The 19,488-nt window shown below is 34.0% G+C and overlaps 1 protein-coding gene across 3 annotated transcripts in view; it reads left to right on the forward strand.

Annotated features, from left to right (window-relative positions):
* The window catches only part of LOC145269272 (serine/arginine repetitive matrix protein 2-like), a 259,555-nt gene that overhangs the window by 27,069 nt on the left and 212,998 nt on the right, over positions 1–19,488 (forward strand). Inside the window, exons 2-3 of one of the 3 annotated variants that reach the window (XM_080124949.1) lie at positions 5,782–5,817; positions 9,374–12,435. The exons of 1 other annotated variant lie outside the window; for it this stretch is intronic. In XM_080124949.1, the coding sequence (XP_079981075.1) occupies positions 5,782–5,817; position 9,374 (37 nt within the window). In that variant the 3' untranslated portion in view covers positions 9,375–12,435. Of the gene's footprint in view, positions 1–5,781; positions 6,998–9,373; positions 12,436–19,488 lie in introns of those variants that run through there. One more of the 3 variants, XM_080124948.1, reaches the window with a different exon arrangement.

Here is a 19,488-nt window from a genome sequence, read left to right on the forward strand (position 1 = left end):
GTGTTAATGTACAATTTTAGGTTTGGGTTCTGGGAGCTTACCTGATATTACTCAGTGCTCACACTAGTGCCACAATGTTGATAGTTAATTTCTAAGAGACTTACACGTTCTCCAGAATTTAGGCAGATACGGGTGTCTGTATGTTACTCTGTACAGTGTTAACATTTTTTTCATTTTAGTGCCTAGCTTGTTTATACCTTTTTGTGAACAATCACCAGGGCCAAAGTTGCATATTATCACAGGCATAGCTAGTTGGTTGATTGCAGTTATCTTATTTTCATATCGTTGTAAAATACTAAACTAATGAACCGATCATTATAAATTTTGGAACACAGCTCCTCGACATAAGGGTGGGGAATATTGGCAAATATAGCCTACATTAGCTACTCTTACGCCTAGCAGCTGTTTAATTTAGTTTTATTCAAAAGTGCAAAATGAGAGTTAAGCCCTTTATAAAAATTAGGATACCTCCGATTTTTGTGAAATGTTATTGACGTCAATTAATATATATTCCCTAAATTTCAATTTCTTTGTATTTTGAAAGGTTTTTAGTAGAAGACTAACGGGAGTACCCGGCGTTGCCCTGGTATGGAGAGGTGGTATATTAAGGAACCCGTTTTCTAAACAACAGGATGGAGAGATTTGTTAACAAAAAGTGTTAGTAGCAGAAGGGAATAAAAACAACAATAGGAAGTTTGGGTGGTGAGAGGTGTTAAAAAAAAGTGGTAGTAGGCAGACAGGCTCGAACGCGTGAGGTGAAGTAGGAAAAGAAGGTAAAAAAACCCTAATCATGCAACCAGAAGTCGTGTTTTAATTAAGAGTAGTCAATCCAATGGAGATGATGACTTGTAAAAATGTCGACGAAAAAACCGACCCTTCCTTGTAGAAAGCTACCCAGTTGAGGGTGAAGGAATTAACGTTTTTAGATAATTTTTTGTTGCAATATTTTGGGATTAATGGTGTATGATCCCACACCATCGGACGATTCTATTTATAAACGATGCTGCTAAGAACTGACGAATCAAATTAATTCACGTTCTGCTACCAACCAATCAGAAACCAGAATTGCTTCATAAATATTAAACCTTTTCTGGAGCAATTTCACATGTTCTTTCCCCGGGTTTCGACACGGTAAGAATATTTTGTTCTGTGGAACTGTCTACTACAAACAAGTCACCTCCCAGGACTTGTGTGTAACAGCGAACCATCTGAAACTGTTCTGAAACTCAAAATGGCTTACACTTTTAGATTTTTCAATATTTGTCGTCTGGGAGATGGAGCTCCGTGATGATATTACTTTCGTCAGGATCCTTCACGTGTGTCAAAAGTTTTTGGTAAACATACAAACATATATACACATAAACAGACGTTTGAGTTTTATTTAATAGACTAGCGAGGGGTACCCGGCGTTGCCCGGGTGTTTGTGGAAACTCCGGGGGTGGGGTAAAAAAAAAAAAAGTAAGTATGAGGATCGAACCCGAGCCCTTGAGGCAAAGTTGTAAATTAAAGTGTGAAAAAAAAAGTGCGACGTTAACCATTGCCCCACCGCGAGATGCTAACGGAAACACATTTGAATTTATTTAATTACTTGGATTTGGCAGGTGCCCGTTTTAATGAGTTAATGAGGTCAACTTTGACTGCGGGATAGTATTTCATTTACTGCGGGAACGCTTCCCAAGATGTTATAGGAAAAAGACTAACCCACATGCGGCGAGTGACAAATGCTGAATATTTATCTTCCCAAAGTCGAGCAAATTAAATAGACAGGCGAGCTTCGTTGTTAACTGTGAGATATTACGATTTATATGTGATATAAAAAGTTTTTAAAGTTGTTAGGCGAGTGACCGCTTCTCTGAAAGAAGCCTTTTGTAGACATACAGAAAAAGCGAACACACATACATACATTTTCGCTTTTATATTTATAGATGGTCTACAACAAAAACTGAAAACTTGTTTTTTTTTGTTTTTTTTTACATAGGCATCACCACATTATCAAGGCCAAGAGGCCACTCAAGGATAAGGGTTAAAGAGTGTACAGTAGAAATTGGACAATATAGTAATCATTAGTAATGAAAATTTGGTAAATTTGATAATTTATATGGAACGGTTCATCAAGAACTTATTTACGTTAGACTTGAAGACAACCATATTGTAGTCAGCCGGAAAGCAGGAAAACGGAAGACAATTCCACAGGCGTGCAGTTCTAAGAAAGAAGCTTTGTTCATGGAATCTACGTTTAGGTTTAGGCACAGATAAAGAGTGGGGGAATTATTGATAGTGTTTACAGCTAGACGAGTGTTTCTTGTGAAAGTTTGGCGAGGGGGTACATAGATTGAAGCTCAGTCGAACATTTTCCATGAAAATAATGATACATCAGAGACAAACTCGCAACATCTCTTCTGTGAGATAGAGGTTGCAAGGAAGAGAAAAGGACATCTCCTACGAGGCTACGAAGTCTATTTTGAACTCTATCAAAGCAGGCCAAGTCCTTTCTAGCAGCTCATGCCCAGATGTGGCAACAGTATTCCATCCTTGGACGTACCTGGCTCTTATATAGATAGAGAATAGCATCAGCAGTGAGATATCTACCGGATCGATAGAAAGATCCCACCATTTTTCCAGCGGCCTTGGCAACAGATTTGATGTACGTGTTCCATTTAAGATCAGGAGTAATGGTCAAGCCAAGAAGCTTGTCAAAACTTGAGGCCTCCTGAAGATGAGAGCCATTCATTTCAATTGATGCCAGATGTGGATCAGAATGTTGATGATGTAAAGAGAGAAGCTTGGTTTTAGATGCATTAAAAGTAACCAGCCACTCCTTACCCCATTGTACTACGTGATCAAGATCAGAGGAGAGAGAATTGGAGAGAACTTGGTCGTTTACTGTCTTAGATGTGGTACCATAAATGGTAGTGTCGTCAGCAAACGGAAATAGAATCATGTCATCTTTTCTAGGGCGACAATTTTATCGTTTCGTACTGAAAATTCTATTTTACAAATTCTCCTTGGACTGTGTATCTATCCTCTGCCTATGAAAAAAATCAACTTGGCGTGTTGAACTGAACCGTTCTCTATGCCAAGGTATTTGTGTTGTTCTTGCTTATTGTTGTGCCGTGGAACAACAGTGAAAATAAGAACAATCAAGTCGAGGTTCGGTTAAGGAACAAGTGTATTAACAATAATGTACAAAGATAGGAAAGCGTGTATATCTGCTGAGCACTCGGCTAGCAGTTGAAGTCCAGTCGCATCTCTCTCACTGGTGTTGGAATTACTAGCGCTATTTATAGTGCTAATCGGTGTAAATTCCTTTGTTCTTGTTTCTTTGATGTCTGTATCTTCATCAAGCTGTATGTTTTCTGTTTGGATCTTCTTTCCAGCTCCGATGAAGCATGTGGTTATTCTTGTTTAAGAGAGATATATGTTGTATAGCTTCTTGGCTAAAGACTAATGTGGCTTGGTTTCAAAGTGGTCTTTTTAGCGTTAAATAAGAAATGTGTTGTACTTTCTCTCGGTTTGAGAGTGTTGTAGATGTTGATTTGATTATATTTCATCACGAGACCCAGCCAAAAGAGTGACAATCGAATAGATGGGAGTGGCGTGTGGTGGGTGTCTGGATGCAGCTAAAGAAGCAGAAAAAAAACCCCGTAAATCTTTTGGGTAGAGTGAAAACAGTAGGGGTTAAGTAAACATCTTATCAAGAATTGTTCAAGCTTGTAAGTTCTTATTTATTTATTATCCTTTTTTGTTTTTTGGTATCTGACAATGTTCGGGCCAATATATGACCTGGATATTTGTGCAAAAACGAAAGGGTTATTTGTAATTGGAACAAGAACGTGTCTATTTAAACAAAACTATATTTTTATACTAATGGTTTACAGCTTATCAAGGCATGGGGGTAACTTGAGGACAAATATTAAAGAGATCGTTAGTTAGATGATGATTGCTGTCACAATAGCACCGAAAACTGAGTGGAATGGGCAGAAGATTATTTAAAAGGAGTTGATTATAAACAAAGATGGCACAGCCATCATTTGTTTAAATTAGACTTGAAGATAATCATGATGAGTTGTTTGGAAGCAGTTTTGGGGTATCTTGTTTGAAATTGACTCAGTTGACCCTCAGAAAATGAATAATTTCTTTTACGTGTTAGATATTATTTCATTCATGGCAACACCAATTAAGAATATAGCAACTTTGTGGGCGTTTGTTTTGTAGGTTTTAATTTTAGCTGGAAATGCGCTCACGTACACACACACATGGTAGCTTCCTTCAATCTTGACAGATTATAGATATTAAGAGTAAGGGTGCCGGCATGTGAAAGAGTTGCGCAATCTCCAAGTGCACCTCTCCCGTGTCAAGTATATGTTCTGGACGACTGGAAACAATATCAAGATAAGTGGATAGCACATAGAGCATCTAGAATTCCTAAATAGTCACCCATCGGGTACTAGCGTGGCTCAGCGTTGCGTATCTTTGGTGATCTGACGAGAATCGGTGTGTCAACATAATTATGACATATATGTATATATATATATATATATATATATATATATATATATATATATATATACTTGTTTATTGTTATATAAACATGCTCACATCCCGCTGCTACAAATAGCCACTTGTTTCAATCAAACAACAGATATCATCAGGCAGCGACTTGACTATTCACAAGTTCAATGAATAATCGGGGTTAAACTTTGCTATGAAGTTTTTTTGCATGTGTACATGTACGTGAATATATATGTATGCGTGTGTGATTGTGTGTGAGTGTGTGCTATACATGAAGAAAGAAAGTCTTTAAAAAGAACCCTAAAAAAAACATAAAAACCTTCACCAAATGGACCAAAAGCCACTCTTTGAATATAACTTTGACCGGACACTTTGAACGCTTACAGTTGGAGTCAGAATGTCTGAGACCACACATCACTCTGAAAAACATATTTAATATCAGCGGAGGTAACTCTACAAACTCCCATTTTAAAGAAAAACTTTTTACGAAAACATCTGAAGAGAGCACACCCTAAGCTCGAAACGCGTTATAAAAATATTTTAAAATAAAAATATGATGAAAACCTTTAAAAAAAAACCCACAATTGTTGATGGCTACACTCTTTTAAATATACATTTTTTCTCTCGTTGGAACTACACAACCATCACTTTAAATATATATATATATATATGCACATCTCTCTCTCTCTATATATATATATATATATCATGTGATATCAGGTAATCTACATATCTTTCAGTATTTACTTCAACGGTGTCCAATACATGAGTTTATTCGTTGTGTAGCCTAATTGCCATATATATTTTTATAACTTACTACCTATGTATTTAGCACTGAAAATTTACGCATAAAATTATATCTTCGTCTATTCCGCTATTCATTCTCGTGAATTCTCACGAGAATGAAACACAGAATATTCTGTGTAGCTTAATTGCCATATGTATTTTTATAACTTACTATATACATATATATATATATACCTCTCTCTCTCTCTCTATATATATATATATATATATATATATATATATATATATATGCAACTTCTATCATGTGATATCAGGTAATGTACATATATTTTTTTCAGTATTTTACTTCAATGGTGTTCAATACATGAGTTTATTCGTTGTATAAAAATATGCCAATGACATGTTGATCCTAAAACAGTAAAAGAAATCAAATATTTCTCTCGAACGTTTAATTTTTATATTTTTAGAATTTTATCCATTTTGATTCGTTTTTAATTTTTGAAAACCATTTACCTTCTTGAGTTTCAGCTCCTCTGTCCTCATCACTTACGGATGGTGGTAAGATGCAAGAAAGCATGCTTTACCTACAATCCCTTTCCTGTTTCTTTTGCTCTCTTGGCTTGGCTTATATCGACTAATCATTTCTAGACACAAATTAACATCAGCTTCCAATTTTTGCTCCTTCATCCATTTTTCCTATCTGAGGAATGGCCTTGCCAGTTTTCAGTAAAGATTTCGCCTTCAATCATTCAAAATTTTGGACAGGAACATGGACAGTTCCATTTTCTGTGCCCTCAAATTAAAAAGCTCAACTCTAAATTAGTACAACTCATCGAATTAGAAAAAAGAAAACAGCTACAAATTAAAAAAAAAAAGTCAGTTAAAAATTAAAAAAAATCAGCTATGAATTTTATTTGACATTTTTTTTACCCATTCATAATATTCCTATTATTGAAACCTGTAATTGAAAAAAAGAAAAAAAAAGCTTTTTTATTCTTATTATTAAAAAAAAAAAGGAAAAAACTCTCACAAAAATGATTTCTTTCTTGTGGAGAACTCTCTTTTTTTTAAATCCGGGGATACAACTCTTTTTCAAATCATACATACAATCAAGCTATCTTCTTATTCTGAAGCTTCTTTTGTTTCTACAGAAATCACTTTAATCTATAATAGAAAAGCAAAAATGTGTGTTCGTGTGTGCGTTTTTTTTTTTTTTTATGTCCGGCAAAGGATTTTTTCGGGCGTGGGGGGGGGGGCGCTCGGGAGGTCACTGATTCTTACAACTTTTTATATACTCCCTAGATTATAATATCTCCGATTTACAAAAGGAGGTCGTCTCTATCTTTTATTGGAGTGACTTTTACATGCTACTTTCACGCTATTTCTTATTCTCCACATATTTGTTTGGCTTTTCCATATAAAAAACGTCCAAAAGCAATTTAGCTTTAATCAATGCAGAGAAAACCCCTCATATCAGACAATTGCTATTCAGTTGGACATTTCCCTTTGTATGGGGAGCTGGTTTTCCCTAATATCTTGGGGAAGCAAACAAATATGCAGAAACTGGCTTGCAGCAAAAGTTAAGTGCGTGATTTCATTCCCCTATGGTGTGATGTTTGCCCGCGTTAAATTTATGCACTTGTCACTTAAGATTTCAATTGTTTAATTTCAACGATTCTCACTTCCTCTGCCCTCGTAGTGTCATGGTAAGTTATCAGGCTACCATTTTCTTTTCTGCCTTTGCTTCAAGCCTTCGGGTTCGAGCCTATCTACCTACCAAAACTTTTTTTTCCCCTACACACACACACCGACAAACATCCGGGCAACGCCAGGCACCCCTGCTTGTATTATATATCATATAAAAGTCACGTTGTGTGTGTGTAAGTTCCTTCCTTACAGGTTCCGAAACGACTCCACCTATATTTTGCAAATTTCACACAAAGCTAATTTATATGTCTGGCAGTGTTCTTAGATATGTTTTGTGCAGAAATTCATTCGATAAGTATAAAAAAAATAGAAAAATTCCGATCCTAAAATAGTCTTTCTTTATTACACATAAATAGTTTTTACAGGATAATATTTTATGTAGCACCGGCAAGGGAGATAATAAAATCTCCACAAATAATTTCTTATTAAAAAAAACAAAACAGATTTGTTTACATCTTGAAACATAGGTCAGTAGTAGAGCATTCCACTACAGATCAAATAATCCCACGTTCAAGCCCGGTTATACATCACCAATGTATTTTAATTAATCATTAATAAAATTCACAATCGTTTCTGCATCCAACCATATTTGGAGCAAATAAACCTATCAATCTATGCTTAATTGTCCCAAAAATTTCTATTGTGAATACTCAACAGTTTTTGTTTTATCATTGTTTAATGATATGCAGGAGCACTTTGGTGATTGTCTCATCAGTAAGTAGGGAAGGTAATCCTGAATGGGCTTCATACTCATCAAATCTTTAAGATAATGCTACAAAGGAAAATCTGTTGGGGTGGGGTCTAAAATAAATCTTCAGGGTGGAATGATAAAGTTGTCACTCTAAAGAAAACAGCACTACAGTTAATTTTAAAACTTCTATTAAAAATATCAATTCAAGTAACTTGATTATGTAGTAGAGCTAACATCTATTCAATGTAGCCGCCTTCAGTCCCAATCGCCACCTTAATACGGGTCCGGAACTGGGAGCATGCCTTTTCCACAAGCGCCAGCGGGAGCTTGGTGAATACTTGGCGGATGGCGGCGATCAGGCTGGCTTTGGTGTTGTGGGAGGTCATGTTGGTGATGTTCTCGATGTATGACAAAATGTAGTCTAGTGGGTTCAAGTCAGGGGAGAAAGGGAGGGCCAGTGAGAGAAGGTTACAAAGTTGTAGCACTCCTTCTGAATCCGAACCTTGGTAACTTTGGACTTGTGGGCTGGCGCCGAGTCCTGCTGCCACATCCAGAGTCAGCCAGGGGATCATCACACTCTTCAGCAAATTCATGTTCATTTTGTTTTTGATTTTCAAGCCGACTTTGAAGATGTGAGATGACATGATGTGGCCTGCACTTAAAACTTCACAAAAGACCATAACGATGGCCAAAATCTTTGTTTCCATCACCCTGTGCACATCCCTTTTATTCGTGGCACTCCAGTAATGTATTTTGAGGGTGCTGGCAAAGGTTCTGTTGTAATAACTTGGATCGGAAGAGAGCATGAATTATACACTGGCATATCTCCGATCTCGCTTGTTGAATATTGTGTCACTTTCAGACAGGATAGAAGGCTCCTATCATTCTTGGGATTTGTACATTAGTGGCCAACTAGAATATGGTCTGCAACAACAAAAAACAAAAAACAGCTTTCATCAAACAGAAATGGAATCATGTCGTCTTTTCTAGAGTGAGAATTTTATCGTTTCACCTTGTTAAAAAAAAACCCAGACCATTTCTGAATAAAAAAGGGGCCGATCACAGCCAAATTTTAGGACAGGATTAAGAGAAAAATGCATCAGAATTATTGACAATTACTGACATCGCATCCAGGTGTCTTTATCATTGAACAGCAAAAAAACAAAGGTAGTTGGATATTGACGTCTGAAACTTGGTGGACAAGTCAGGCATCGGCTGAAGTTTATTTGTATCAAATATGATTCGATTGAACAAATAATTGTGAATTTTATTAACGATTCCATGGATGGCATTTTTAGTGGGTGCCCTCCTCTATGATGAAGTTCAATTGTATCTTGTTGATTTTTTGTTTCATATTGAAATGGAGCCAAGTTTTTAATTTTCCTTGTTAGACAAATTGCTATGGTCCTAATCAGCATCCCTTCATGCAGTTCTGTTTCTTTCTGGTGCGCTTTGAGTGATGATGCTTAAAACTAATCATTGCAAAATTACTAATCATGTCATAAAGAATAATAATCTCATGCTTGTATTCATTTACCGCAACCCACTTTCTTACTGAAATAGAAACAATGTTGCTGCTGCTGCTGCTACTACTACTACTACTACTTCTACTACTACTACTACTACTACTACTACTACTAATAATAATAATAATAATGATAATGATAATACTAATAATACTAATTGTTATGGAGTAATCTGATCTGCTCATTTCAGAAATAAATGGACTTACCCAGAGAAAATACAGTTGCATCTAAACGTTATTGCAGTGATTTGTGGCGGTTATGGCCCCAGAAACATGACGTGTACTTTTGTAACATGCTTCTGCTACTACTGTGTTTGTCTTGATTTTTACTGGCATACAAGGCCACAACACTGTTGATGAGGGATTCTAGACTTACATCATCACAATGAAAACAACAACAACAATAATAATAATAACAACAATAATGATGATGATAATAATAATAATAATAATAATAATAATTGTTATGAATTGGACTATGACAAGAAAATATTCTTATGATTGTTTTGACTCTCAAGTATATATCAGACACAGTTAATCAATCGAGAACCACATCACTCTATCTAAAAACATATTAACTGATATATACTCAAGAGTCAGAATAATGAAAAGAATATTCTCTTGTTATAGCCCTAGTAATGAGGTAACCAGATCCGAAATAAATGGATTTATTCAGAGAAAATACAGTTACATCTAAACATTGTGGCAGCGATTTGTGGCAGTCATGGCTTCAGAAGCAAGACATATACTTCTGTAACATACTTCTGTAAATAGTTTTTGTGAATTCTAAAACTGTGTTTGTCTTTTGTGTTTGTTTGTCTTGATTTTTACTGACCTGCAAAGCCACAACACTGTCGACGAGGGATTTGCGATTTACATGACCACAACAACAACAACAACAATTATAATTCAAACGACTTCATTTCAAAAATAAAGATAAATGATACAGACACAAACCGGAGACAGTACTGGAAAACAAAAGCCACAAAATCCTCTGGGATATGAAGATGCAAACAAATACTCATCAAAGCAAGAAGCCCGGATGACATATTATGACAGTAAAAAAAAAAAATGGCTGCCGGCGGCTGTTTCAATAATGCAAAGTGTCAGTCATTTATGATTTGTATTGTTTATTATTAAACGAATTATTAGTTATAATATTATATGTGTATATACAGTAAATAATAAATTGTATATAAATATACCTATTGACTAAAAGTTCTGTTGGTTTTTGATTAGCCATTGAATGAAGTTAAAATATATACAAAACGTGTGTAGAAATTTGTTGCAATATTTTTTATATATAATGGGGGTAAGTATTTGTTTAGTGTCCACTGCACCAAAGTGTGACACAAGGTCAGAAGGTGAAGAATAGGCAAGCTCCCATAAAAGAGGGGCACTCTTGCCTCAAGAAAAATTGCTTGGGCATCCCCGTCTGAATTCCCGGTTGGGGCGCCTCAGACAACAAGCAACTTGCCCCACCCGAAAGCCTGGCTGAGTGTCAAGAATGGATCCATGAATACTCTACCCAGTCTCCCTGCAGCCGAAGCCGCGAGGAGACTCATCCCCATCACATATAATGGAGATATGCATCTTCTAAGTTGGGAAATTCTATTTATAAATGCTGCTGATAGGAACCCGACGAATCAAATTAATTCATTTTCTTATATCAGCCAATCAGAAACCAGAATTGCTCCATAAAAATCAAAGCGTCTTTTGCTCTTTGGCTGTAAAATTATAAAGTCCAGAACCTGTACAGAACAGCTGCCTACTGAGAATTCTTCATCTACAGGACTTGTAACTACCCATGGGAAACTCTTCTGAAATTAAACATGGCTTCCAATTCAAGAAAATTGTTTTCAAATTCGAACTGTCGGAACTAGGAACATCAGACGTTATAAAAAAATATGTACAGCATGACTGGACATTAGTAATAAGCTGGACAGTTGTGAGAAGGATGTAATTGTCCAGAGATCTTTTTAGACGCTTTCTGCCCGACACATCCTTACTCAATCGAATGCTTATCAGTAATGAAAATTGGCTTCTGTATGAAACTCACAAGCGTTCCAAACATTGGTTGTCTCCTCAGGACGCTGTCCCTCATACCGCAAGATCGATTATGCATCTGTGCAAGGTCGTCCAGTGGTTCATTATGAACTGCTAACAACAGACCAAACAATCACTGGAGCTCTATACTCGCAGCATTTGAAACATCTGCCACAAATGTGTGCATTTCCTTTATAATAACGCTAGGCTGCATGTCACGCGAGTAGTCAGAGGATATAATACAGCACCTTGGTTGATAAACTTTGTGCCATCCACCTTATTCACATGACTTTGCACCATCAGATGACCACATTTCCATCCTCTGGATAATCATCTTCGTGAGAAATTCTTTGTCAATAAAGCAGACTTGCACCAAGTCTCTCACAGACTAAAACCTCTGGGTTCTATTGCAAAGGAATTGAAAAGCAGAGGACGCATTAGCAGAAAGTACTAGATATCGATCGCGATTGCTTCGAAGACTAAATATAAGCTACACATGCTTTGAAAATGGATAGAACTTTTTGGGTTATTTTGTTCTGTATATGTATAATATAAAGCTGAACGTCTTTGTATGTGTGTGTGTGTATGTGTGTGTGTGTGTGTGTGTGGTCACGAATAGGCTTCTATATGGTTGACTATTTAAAAAAAACTGATTGCATGTAATGATAGATGTATCGAGGATCAGGAATGGGTATGTTTGATCTGGCAGAACGGTGGTTCATAAAAATTGTGGGATCTGCATTCGCGTCTGGCCCCCAAAGTATGGAAATAATGAAAAAAAAAAAAAAAAAACGTTTACAAGGGTTTTTGATGTAGATGTAAATAAGAATACTTTGATAAGTATGTTTCAACTTAAATAGGGATGGTATAATAAAATTGTGGGGTCTGCGTTCGCGCCTGTACTCCATGGAAATAGACACAAACTTTAACAAAGACTTTCATATCTATTTGCGTAAGAAAACTTTGATAATTATGTTTCAGTTTGAAGAAATATGGTGTAATTAAATTATTGGTATAATAAAATTATTATTGCGCCTGACCTCCATAGAATGTAAATATGTTACAAAGTTTAACAAGGTTTTTTAAAAGGGGTGAGGGTCCACAATAACACCTTAACTTTAATCTTAATTCACGTTAGCTTTTATTTATTTTTTTTAGTTGAATCATATTGTGTCGAATAAATTCACCTCATAAATTCAGGTTCTTATTAAAGTGAAAGCCAAGAAAAAAAAAGTCGGAACTTTAGACAATTCTCGACACAAATTTTGCATAACTCTGCTTTTTCCTCTCCACTTGCACGTGGCACTCTTTCGAAAATAGATAAATAATAAAAAAATAAGAACGTTACTTTTTATCATGTCAAAAGAAGGAAAAAATCCTGCTCACGTGATTACGTGTCTTTTTAAAAATATTTACATAACTTTTTTTTTTATTTATATATCTGTTTAAGCTTTTTTTTCCAGTGTACTGGAAGGAATTCAGTTGATTACAACCCTTTCTGCGTGTTCTTTACATTACAATAGTACAACCCTGAATCTGACGACGCAATACTACACCGTTCAATACTGTAAAACTGAAACGAAGCTGTTCTGCTTGAATAGGGCGCCATTTTCTTCTTTTTCATATTTATATCGATTCTTTGCTTTAAAAAACTAAAGTAATTACGCGTTTACTTTTTTAATATCCCATTTTGCTGTTTTGGATTATTTTACTAAAGTAAGTAAAGCTTCATTATTTTTCAAAACTCTTTTTGTTTCTTTGTTCTTCGATATTTCGTCGATATTATTTAGTAAGAGTGTTTAGCAGAAAAGCCAACAAGCAACTACCCGAAAAAATAAACAAGAAATAAATGTTACCATAGTCAATAAAAGTTCAGTTTGTTTTTTTTTTGTTTTAAAATAGTTTTTAATGCTCTTTACTTGAAATAATTTCAGCGAACCGAAATTAAAACGAAATTTGAGGCGATAACTACTTAAATGAATTTTTATATAAACTACACATGCCATAATCGAATATTCCTGAAGCACAAAATAACGGAAAACATTAAAATATGTTTATAAATATTCCTTACGTTGACGGAACTCTCTTAAATTGTTAACACAAAATGCTCAGGTGCCCCTCCTTCAAATTGAAAACGGGGCTCTCCATTTCAAAGTCACTGCCATTTTGATTTTTTTTTAACCGGTTCGTGAATTAAAGAATAATTTTTTTTTTTTACAAACTGCTTAAAAATACAAACCAATGAACTTTTCTAGCATAAAAGTAACATTTATTGTGTGTAGTAACATTTATTTCTTGTATATTTATATTATTATATATATAACATTTTCTCTTTGTAAGGAAACATCATTTTGTTGGTCACTCTTGGCTACGAATGGGAACAAAAGTTGATATAAAAAAAATATATTTTCGCGAAAATTATCTTTACTTTCATCATATTTTGGTTAGGGTAAAATTTTTGAGTATCAAAACCTATCTTTTTACAACCCCCTCCTTTTCATAACCTATCATAATTTCATCAATCACAATCCATTTTCTGTAGGTTTTTTTAACCCAGTCAACGACGGGTACTTCTGCTAGTGTATATATATATATATATATATATATATATATATATATATATGACTGATGGACAGACAAACAGGCACACACAGAACAAGTGTCCTTTATATAATGGGTGGAAAGATGAAGCGATACTCGCCCAGTATAAAAATAGATGATCTTCAGCGTAATAAAACCTACATACGTCAATCCTTCCTGTCTTTTCCTTCCGATTGGATATGCATATTTAATTAGGATGTTCATAGATCCACTTCCTTAATCAAATGAGAAAAAAACAAATTTTCTTTGTTCATTTCTGATAAATCACTTTCCTTCTTTCGTCTTGGTTGTTACACACTCAAGATGAATGGGAAACAGACGTTCTCGCCCCTCCTCCATTTGTAGCTACTTCAAATCCTTTCAGTCACAGATATACACATCAGAAAAAGGAGGAAGTATTATACTAGATGTGAGATAATCAACGTTTATTTACCTAGGATATATATATACATATATATATATATATATATATATATATATATATATATATATATATGTATATATATATTAGAAGTGAACGTGTCTGTGTACATTTCCCTACGCAATAACTCTGTCAATTTTAAGTCTACAGACTCGAAATTTGATATACAGGGTACTGAGATTTGGGAAAATCTATCTGATCAGTTTTCGGACAGAAATTTTGCTTTTAAAGGGTCAAAATTCAATGATTTGAGCTTGGAGAACTCTACCAAACTCCTCCGACAATTTTGGATCTAAACACTTGAAATTTTAGATATAGGTTCTTTGGACATGGATCTAACTTAATAACTTGATTGGAGCCAAAAACAATAAATGTTAAGGGGTCATAATAGGGGTCAAAGTTTAAAAAAAAATTGACCGGTTTTTTTTTGTTCAACATACACCTCCAAAGACCCGGGCAACGCCGGGCTGAAATGCTAGTATAATCTAAAGTAAAATGCTAATATATATATATATATATATATATATATATATATATATATATAATAGATTAATTTAATCATTAATTAATATTTAATAATTATTACAGTAAATAATTTTTAAAAAGTGTTCCCTTTAAGAAACTCGCTTCTTATCGTTGAGCACTTTCAGTTGAATTAAGTCAATGTAGCTCTTATGCACAGATCATCATATAATGATTAGATCACTCTGACTGACGTTAAAAACATTTAACAAATAAATACTTAAAATTCAACAGCATTTCTCACGGTTAACGGTAGCCAAATGGGTGAGGTCCTTGCTATAAAGCCAGGAATGGCTTCTGTCGCTGGGTTCAAATCTATCTACTGGTGTCAATCGTGACACTCTGCACTGGTGATTCCCGAAAGGTATTTAATAATTATTGTAGTAAATAATTATATATGTCAAGAGGTATATACGTATAAAATCAATACACTTGAGGTTTAAACAATTAAAAACATATGTATAAATTCAAAATGGCGTTATGTAAGAAAACTCTAGCGTATTTGCAACTTCTCTTCCAATTTTCGGATTTTTTAATCATGTCCAAAACGCATTTTATTTCCTTTTGGTGGATTGATTGTTGCTATTTCTTCTGATGAGTTAAGGGCAAAATAGATTCACTGATTGATATAATAATTAAGTGACTGATTTTGTGCTACGAAACAGATACTACCAAGAATTGTAAGTGTCAACTGAATTAAAGGAATAACCTGTAAGATGGTCACCATCATGAAATTTGGAATATAGACGTTTGTTATTTATTCAATATATGCTCATTCAGCTTCTTAAATAAGGATTGATATATATATAAATAAAATATAAGTGAATAAGGAATATTCAACAGAAATATATATATATATATATATATATATATATATATATATAAAAGTAAGTAAATAATAAAACACGTTAAAAACACGTTGAAAAAGAGTTAAAAACATTTAATTTGAAAAGGAAACACTAAATAAGTGGATAGTCCTTAATGCGCGGAGTTTCGAAGAAATACTTTCCTTCTCATCAGAGGGTAAGATTTAGCAAAACGTGGGATCAGATTTTGCTTGCAAAAGTATTTGATGAAACTACAAGTAAGTTACAGATCTTACTTGATAACAAAAAGTGAATCATTGGGAATAGGGTGAAGAAAAGAGTTATTTCACGTGAATGGATAGTCTGGTGAAGGGTAAAGTATCCAATGACGGTAAAATCCAAAAATGCAGAATCCAAGAAAGTTAGTTAAATTTCCATTCGCACAAGTAAAATCCAAGGGAATCGCGTAATTGGAAGATAGTCCAAAATAATTCGAAAGGCAGAAATCCGTGGAATAATTCACAAATATGTACAAGGAAAAGGGAATTAATTCCAATAATATTATTAAAAGAAAAATAGGATGTGCGTAAAAAAAATGGAAAAAATGTAAAACTCGACTGCCGAGGCAAGAAAAATGAGTGAGGAAGAAGAAGAAAAAATTTGACTGGCAATTGAATTAATTTATATATATATATATATATATATATATATATATATATATATATATATAGTGAGAATGATGGAAGTAGTATTTCGACGAAATAGAGAAACAAAAAGGAACAAACTGAGTTATGTTTTCATAAACGTTTCGTCTTTATTTCGAGATTTCCTTTGGATTAATGAAATTAAGAAAACAAAAACGCCGTTCCATTTCTGAAACCCAAGAAGACGTTGGAAATTAAAAAAAAAAGTTGTTAAAGAGAGGGAGATTTTTTTAATAACTTCATATAGCCGTTAATATATTTTTAGAAGATATGACGCAGTTAATATTCTTTCTAGAAAAAATAGGTCCGTTAAAATTTCAAAATAGGTGTGAAATTGAAAGTATGCATATTGATTGAGATTATATGTATTAATTATTATAGGAGGTGGTTCTATTGCGTGATTGTTTTAACCTGTGTCTAACAATTAAATTATGTTCTTTCAATAAAAGTTTACTTATTAATGGTGCTAAACCTGCACGTTGTTTAATTGTGCTTCAATAATCATTCTTTTGACTTCAAACAAGCACAAATATTTCAAACTAGCGGGGTGTACCCGGCGTTGCCCGGGTGTTTGGAGGTGTGTATATAGGAGGGGGACCCTGTTTTAATATTATAAAAAAAACACAATGTTATAAAAAATTGGAAAAAACAAAGCAAAACCGCGAACAAATGGAAAATAAAAGGAAAAAAAAGGTGTAAAAGGTTTAGGTAGGAAGACAGGCTCGAACCCGAAGCATTGAGGCTAAGGCGGAAAAAAATGGCTGACACGTTACCTCAACGCCAAAGAGACACGCAATTGAGAACGGATAAAATTAACCATTTAAAAACATTTGCAGGTGGTTGAAACTAACGTCAATGTTTTCTAGGTCAAACATAACGTCATTGCTGCAGGAGGCCGAGTTTAGGGTGAAGGAACATCCACACACACCCACACACACATTTTAGCTTTTATATTGATAGATTCCCCCGCCCTGGTTTAGCTAATATATGACGCGTATAATTGAAAGGAATAAAAAGCAAAACGAACGTGAAGGAATACCAAAGGATAAAAAGGGGTAAAAAAAGAAAGAAAAAAAAAAAAAAAGTTGCCGCGTAAAATGCAAATATGTTTATTCAAATCTAATTTTTTTGTTTGTTTTTAAATGGAAAAACAAAATTCCAAAAAATAAAACTCGCCATGTATAATGAAAATATGTTTATTAGATTTTATTTATTTATTTTTCTTTGTTTCAATGAAAAAGAAAAAGATATGAATAAATAAAGCCAGAAAACTGACCGTGTTTTTTAATTTTTTTTTTAATGTTGGTTTCTTTTGGTTTCTTTCTTTTGTATTGTTTTTTTTTGTTGTCGCTGTTAACCAATTTGAATGTCGTCTGATTCCAATATCGATATCGTAGTAGTAATTGTGCTAATGAAACTCTCAGAAATGCTATGTATAGAAATGAATAATTAACTAATCCGAAAATAGAAAGTCAGCTCCCCCCTAGTATCACGTATGAAATCAGTGCAAAAATAATAGAAGTATAAAGACAGTAAATAAATTATTAAAGTGACTAATCGGTGCAAGATTTGAAGAACGCTGGCGGCTGACTGTTAAAGTTTCTTGTAAAAACTGGAATCCAATGTTAGTTCGTTTCGTTCAATTAATCCTTCGAATCGCAACCCCCACACCCCTACAAAAAGAGAAAAATATATAGGGAAGGAAAAAAGGGGAAATAAGAAGAAATTTATAAAATCGCACAAGTAACCCACAGAATAACTGGAATGTAAAGTCGTGTTTTTTTTTCGGAAAAATGCCAATCCATATTTTTTAAGCAACTAAGAACTCAAACCGATGTTCCTTATATATTCCCTGTTCACGTATCCGCAGCGGTGTTAAGTGGTCGCTGGCGGAGTATGAATCAATTAGAGAGAAAAGATTTTACAACTTCCATTGATTCTAACCGATTGTGGCAGTGAACTCTCACCGGACAAAATATAGAAATATACGAATATCAAGGAACTGTTAGGGTAGTGGGCCTATAACACACCTCAGATCCTGTGCTGAAGTGTGGGAACATTCCATTTGAATGTAATGTCGTGATTTTTAATCATATTACGGTCAAACTCACACGGGAAAAAATGAGTTGATTTTATTTATATAGATTATTTATATAGATTATATAGATAGAAGATAAACTGTGCCGGAGACTTCTTGAATCAGCATATATCACAAATTCAAGCACTATTAAACAATGTGGAGGTTTCTATAATGTAACGCCATTAATAAGTAAACTTATTATTTCTCTCTCTCTCTCTCTCTCTATATATATATATATATATATATATATATATATATATATATATATATATATATATAATGTTTTTAAATCTACGAAACCGCTACATTGTAGCCAGCTGAGGATCCCCGTTTTCTATTTTAAAAAATTTAGTCAAAGTTTCCTTTTTTATTATAACTTTATAAAGTTGAATTCTCTTTTTTAATTGTAGACTTTTGAGTAATCGGCTTATGCAAGTACTAAGTCTATTTCTATTTAATAATTTTAATTAAGGCTTTTTTTTTCCATCTTTATTTAGTTGAATTATCTATTGCAATTGTCAACTTTTTGGAAATCAGATTATGTAGGTGCTAAGTCTTCGATAAGTTTTTTTTTCCGGGAATTTAAGCTTCATTTTTTTTTTACATTTTTTTGTTTTACTCAACTTTAGACTATATATATATATATATATATATATATAAGGAGGCCGTCCAGCATTACCCGGCCCTAAAATATGCTTGAATATTATATTTTCATTACTGCTTATTTCGTATTTATTAATATATTATAATAGACCCAATATATAGAAATGATTTAAAAAGTAAAAAAAAAAGAATGGACTTGTGCGCCAAGAATGTAAACCAAGACTTTTAGCTTATGATTTACTTTGTTCTTTGACGTTAATGACTTTACTATGAATACGTTTACTACAAAGCTAAAAATTTAAACATGGACCAATAACTATTACGTCACGCATACATATTCGTAATGCCGTCGTTGACACACTCACACAAGAGGACTTCCATAGCGCCTTCCAAACGTTGTTGGAACGGTACAAGTGCATTGCAGCCAGAGGAGATTACTTTGAAGGGGAGTAGCGTTTTATTTGTGTACTATCAATAAAAATACACGTATGAAAAACGTCTGGGAACTTATTGAAGACACCTC

The sequence above is a fragment of the Euprymna scolopes genome, chromosome 45 (assembly GCF_053919585.1).
Source record: "Euprymna scolopes isolate OS-2025 chromosome 45, ASM5391958v1, whole genome shotgun sequence".
Classification (NCBI taxonomy): Eukaryota; Metazoa; Mollusca; class Cephalopoda; order Sepiida; family Sepiolidae; genus Euprymna; species Euprymna scolopes.